The sequence below is a fragment of the Rutidosis leptorrhynchoides genome, chromosome 9 (assembly GCF_046630445.1).
Source record: "Rutidosis leptorrhynchoides isolate AG116_Rl617_1_P2 chromosome 9, CSIRO_AGI_Rlap_v1, whole genome shotgun sequence".
Lineage (NCBI taxonomy): Eukaryota > Viridiplantae > Streptophyta > Magnoliopsida > Asterales > Asteraceae > Rutidosis > Rutidosis leptorrhynchoides.
In genome coordinates this window covers 43,062,451-43,068,450 of record NC_092341.1, presented here as the reverse complement: position 1 = coordinate 43,068,450, position 6,000 = coordinate 43,062,451, and the positions used below count along the sequence as shown (strand labels likewise).

Here is a 6,000-nt window from a genome sequence, read left to right as displayed (position 1 = left end):
GTTACAATATATATATATATATATATATATATATATATATATATATATATATATAGTGGTAGGATCAAGAGTGAAGTAGCCAATCGGGGGGAAGCGGGGGGAAGCAAAAACTTTTTTTTCTTTTCGTTTTTTGAAAAAACTTTGTTCACGAACATTATAGATGAGATGAAAATATGAACATTTAGTAGAGACACTTTGTGATAAATGTTTTTATTTTGGCGGAAAAACGCTCGAAGAAGTAATATATAACAATTATCGTGTTTTTCGAGCGTATATTGAGGTTTTAGCTATTGGGGTTTAGATATTAGGGTTTAGGTATTAGGGTTTAGATATTCGGGTTTATAGGGTTTAGAAATTTAGGGTTTAGAAATTTAGGGTTTAGGGTTTAGATTTAGGGTTTAGATTTAGGATTTAGATTGAGTTTTTAACACGAACGGTTTAGAGTTTAGGGTTTAAGGTTTAGGGTTTAGGGTTTGGTGTTTTGGGTTTATGGAATAACCTCAAAACACCAAACCCTAAACCCTAAACTCTAAATCGGGCTAAATTTTACTTCACAAAACATGAAAAAAAAACGTTCATATTCTTCACGAACAATATTATCTTGAATGTTATTTTGGTCGATCGTTTTTCCGCCTAAATAATAACATTCATCACGAAGTGTCTCTTCTAAATGTTCATATTTTCATGTGATCTTGATGCCGGAAAAAAAAATTCCAAAAAAAACGAAAAAAAAAAAATTTGCTTCCCCCGCTTCCCCCCGATTGGTTACTTCCCCATTGATCCTGCCTATATATATATATATATATATATATATATATATATATATATATATATATATATATATATATATATATATATATATATATATATATAATTTCAGAAGTTGCGGGTTTTATATGCATCTTTTAACACTTTCAATTGTCAAAACTAAAATCTTTCTCAACACTTATAACTTATAAGTGTAAAAAAGTAAAGTATTTTCTGGCTCTTTCAAATGTCAAAAAATGAGGTGTTTTCTAACACTTTTAAGTGTGAAAAAATGAGGTGCTCTTTCACACTATAAAACGTCAAGAATGTTAATTGTTTCTTAACACTATTAAGCGTTAAACAAGACGCCCATATTTCTGACGCAAGAGGAAGCGTCAAAAATTAAATTCTTGGAGTTTTTAAGCGTCATAAATTGATCAAATAAGTGTTACAAACTGTAAGCTTTTTTGTAGTGATAATCATAAACTATGTTTAAGTTGACTAACGAAATTATCCTGTAATTATAAAATTAACAGGAAAAATTATTGAATACATAATACAAAGTGTAAGAAAAATGTCTAACAAAAAGAAAAATAAAATAAAATCGTGGGTAGGAAGTAGGATTTTCCTATTTGAGCATAATCAAGTCCTACATGACAAAAGAAAATTATCTACAAAAACCTAGATGAAAAAGAAAATTGGTACCCAGTAGGTAGCCTTATTCGATTAAATTAGTGTGTTCACGAAACAGCTGAAACATTTAATAAAGAACACTATGAAAAAATAAAAAATAAAAAATAAAAACTTACCTTCAACAACTACTTGAATCATCAACACCTGAGCATCGATTGAATGGTAGCAGAAGATTTTGGCGATTGGGGTGTTCTCCATTTATGGAACCGATTAGAAAGATGCTAGGGTTGAATTCTTAGATTTTACCCTTTTGTGCTTTCATTTAAAAAAGAAGATTTGTTGAGAGAAGAGAAGGTTTAACAGATTGTAAGTGATATTTTAGAGATGACAATCCATTAAAAATTAAAAGATTATGAATTTGGAGGTTGAGAATTAGGAGTAGCAGTGGAGGGAAAGAGTACAAGGAGATGGAAGGGCCTGAAAGAGTGAAGGATGTGAAGGGGGTACAAAGGTTGGAAGATTATATAGAGTTAGTATTTATAATTTTTTGTGTATTTGATAGAGGGTTAATTAATGTATAAATATATAAATGTGTTACTATCCTGTAATTTAACTTCATTCGCTACATGTTTGAGTTATTCTAACAATGACTATGTGTACGTATTTTTGCTAATTAACTTCACTTTGAAACAAAACTTCCCACCTTCAGTTTGTATTATCATGCCAAAAATGCTTATTTATAATCCTAATATTATCATGCATGAAAATGAAATGAAATGAAGTTTCTGAATTGTCCATTCAAGAATCCGTTTCTGGACTTTACTTTTGACATTGCAATCACGGTATCTTTTTTGGTGATAGAGAAATTTATATACATTTAATAAACAGTACTTTGGTCAACAAATTGGTTTCTCACGTGAAGGAAATGGACAGTAAACTTTTGTTTTATTTATTGATACACCATGCCACCAAGATGTGGACCAAGGGTCCACAACTCTTTTTTTAGAATGAGATTACAAGGACAAAACTCTTCCAAGTTACAGACAGCATACTAATTTCATGTCTAACCCACAATACCTACCAATCTACCATATTTCATTTGACCCTTGCACAGTTGCACTCCATACAAAACCCCAGTGTTATAAAAGTCGGCCGACTTGACCGATGCTTCGGCCGATGCGTCGTTTTTTTGGGTTCTCCGTCCCGTTTTTTCTGAAAAAGACTCAAAAGACGGTCAAAGCTAAAGGTTCGGTCAAAATCTGTCAAAAACGGTCAAAATTGGTCAAAGTCAATCAAATTTTCGTCAAGATCTGATATATTTTAAAATTAGGGTTTGTTTTCATTTTTTTGAGCCGCTCGTTTCTCTGTGTCCTTACTGATTATGTACTCGGTATCATTAATTGAGTTTTAAGTTTGATTGTTTTTAAATTCAAGTTCTTATTTAAGAAATTTATGATACATAATCAACTATTTAATATATTTATAAATATATATTTAAGATATTATTAATAAAGTCAACGTTGGTCAATGATCGATGCGTCCACGACGCGTCCCCCGACTCGGCCGACGCGTCCTTTTTAGGTTTCGACTGATGCGTCCCCGACTCGCGACTTTTACAACCTTGCAAAACCCCAACAAAATCATATAAAAAAAACAACAATAACAACACCATAAAATTGTTTAATCCAATATAAGTGGAAAAAAACCATATACGAAAAACCTTTACAATAAATTGTTTAATCCAATATAAGTGAAAAGAAGTTGATTAAACAAAATAATTGTAGCAACAACATTGTATTAACAGTCAGGACTGAGTTACTGAGAACTTAGCAAAACTCAAGTAAATCTCAAAAGACATATAATATATGTATACAAATCTAATTCTAATTAAAACATTTAATCAAATAATAATAGAACAAATATGAGATAGTTTTACTAACAATACCAATTTAGCTTGTAGTCAACTGAAGTCAACCTGTCAAGTGAACTTCTCATATAACAAAGATTATTATCTGTTATCTCAAAATCTCTTAGACCAATCATTTTCTTTTTCACCATTTTGCACATCATCATGTAAAAGTACTTGTTCTTTTTGATGGTGTACAGTTGTGTTTTAACGTAATTAGGATGAATGACCGAAAAGAATGCATCAAAAAGCTTCGAAAACTCCCATGACCGTTTATCAATAAGCCTCGAATTCTCCTTCTCCCACAACGTTGAATCTGATTTAAACGTTAGTTTTTCCACATTTGTTGCAGGTGTTAAACATCGTTTTCTTAAATCAACAACGTCAATGTTCAATGGCAACACGAAATCAGAACTGAAGCATATTTTAACGTCGAACTTGGTTGATAAGTCAAGTGCTTCCCTCATCTTACGAAAGAATGAATTATCAATCGAAGTAGTCAACTTCAGTTTAAGGCTGACTCGTTTGGGGACACAGTTAAAAATTCGAGATTAGGAATTGTGTAGCCTTTATAACAAAACAATATTAGATTTGGAGCGTTAATTTGTACTTTGATCGGTTTGTATTCACCTAACCGTAGGGTTAATTTCTTTAACACAACGTTTGACATGTTCAAAGTGTTCTTACTCCAAGAAGGGTTTTCGAGGGTCAAAATCTCGAGTGAAGGAAAAATCGAACTGATCATTGAGTCAAAAAACGGATCATCATCCATACTCATTCCACTTAAAACTAACTCTTTTACGTTACCTAACGAATCCACATTACTATACGATACAATCTTGTTCAAACAATTGAACAATGAATTGTAATGAAACAAACGAAGGTTTGGGACATTGTCAATTTCCAAATGAATTTCTTCTCTCGGCGCTATTCTAAGTTCACGAAGATAACGAAAGTTTTTAACTTTAACGGTTGTTAGTCCTGAAAGACACGAAAGGTTTATCTTCTCAAGTAAAGGAAAAACATTCGTTAAGTTATCGATTACATCTTCGGTTATTTCAAAGTCCATTAACTCGAGTTCTCGTAAGAACACACATTTAACTAATTTAAGATTACTAACAAACCAACGATCACCTCTTAACCTTAACGTTTTTAAGTTTTCGCTCAAGAATATCTCATGTGACAATGTAAATAAACATTCATCACTTTTAATTGTGAGGTGAAGTTCTTTAAGACTACGTTTGGAAACAAGCTGTTGAATCCATGTTTCGACAATAAAAGCCGATTCTTGATTCTTGATCTCGATATCAAGATGGAAACTTTCAATCGACATGTTGTCCCGAAAGTAGCGTACAAGAGTACGATCGATCAAATTCATGTTCCCACTTTCTTGTTTTTGTGTAAACCTGAGGGTAGGGATAGTTGACCAAGCATGTAACCATGATTTCGATAAAACGCACGTGCGAGCAGCTTCTTTTTCCGGCAAGAATGACTGTATACGGTGGATTAACTCCACCGGAATATCTTCTAATTGTGTTGTACGGATTAGCCTGATTCTCTTCCCAAACTTCATTAAGATTGAACAAAAACAAAGTCAATATATGATCTTAAAGACTCTTAATCGATGAATTCACTAAACTTATATATTTATATTCTACTAAGTACTAACAATATAAAGAATATACGAAGTTTTTGCTGAAAATTTACCTGGTGTTCATGCGAATTCTCTGTAGGATTTATCGTTAATTCGATCTCTCTGTACGAGTTTACTGTCGATGCGATTTATCGATTTATGGTTTATGAATATGCTGATGTTGTCTTACATATATATATTAAGACAATATTTGGGCCTAATATTTCTGGCCCAGCTCAAGCGTATGTTTGCTTATTACGTTTGGTAAATTAACTAATAGCTAGCTCAAACAGTGACCGCCTAGAAACTTATTGTACTAGTATTCTTGAAATCGCATGAATAGGAATCTTTAACTAATACGGAGTATAATGCAGATTTGATATTAGGTGTAACATCAAGTATAGCTCACGTGGTTTATAACAAAAATCATTTAGTCTTTGTATTTTTTTCCCCATCACTAATAGTCCATGTGATTTACGCCACAATCAATGATAACCCCTCTCACTAACGGACGTCAAATATATCCATTAATCAATTAGTGTGCCAAACATGTGATGTCGGAAGGCATATTCGTCTTTTTATCTATTCCTTTTATCTTCTTTTTCATCTCGGAAGTTTTTAACGATCCCCTGAGTTGAAGAGCTTCAGAATGAAGATCAAGGAAAAGACAAAAATACCCTCTGATTTACCTTCACATGTCTTGCAGATGACATGATTAACGGAGAGATTTAACGGCCATTAGTGAAAGAGACTGATCAAGCCAAAATTGACTTGAGTGCAATTAGTTGAATGACTAACCTTCGGAAGGGTTTCCTTCGGTTTACGTGATGTGTATGAGGGGTGTTGTGGTGGTTAACTTTTGCCGAGCCTCCAAGGTGAGCTTAGAAGAGTAATCAGTGGTGGTAAGTGTAAAATGTTGATTAATTGCTAAATGTGTGATTATGAGCAGTATTTAGGCATAAGATGGCGGTTACCAAGGATAACCACCACTAGCCCACTAAACCACGATTACCACTCCTGAAATCCTCTAATCATGCCCACTAACTGCTCCACGTTCTCCTGATTTGTCGTACGGACAAGT

The 6,000-nt window shown here is 32.9% G+C and overlaps 1 protein-coding gene across 1 annotated transcript; it reads right to left on the bottom strand.

The window, feature by feature from the left end:
• Nucleotides 1–3,791: 3,791 nt before the first annotated feature.
• LOC139867984 (F-box/LRR-repeat protein 25-like) lies at nt 3,792–4,859 on the bottom strand. Its single transcript, XM_071856327.1, has one exon. It carries the CDS (start codon nt 4,857–4,859, stop codon nt 3,792–3,794), a length of 1,068 nt encoding a protein of 355 aa, XP_071712428.1.
• Between the last annotated feature and the right edge of the window lie 1,141 nt (nt 4,860–6,000).

Coding starts and splice junctions, on each gene's coding strand:
- LOC139867984 (XM_071856327.1), bottom strand. CDS start 4,859: ATGAAGTTTGGGAAGAGAATCAGGCTAATCCGTACAACACAATTAGAA.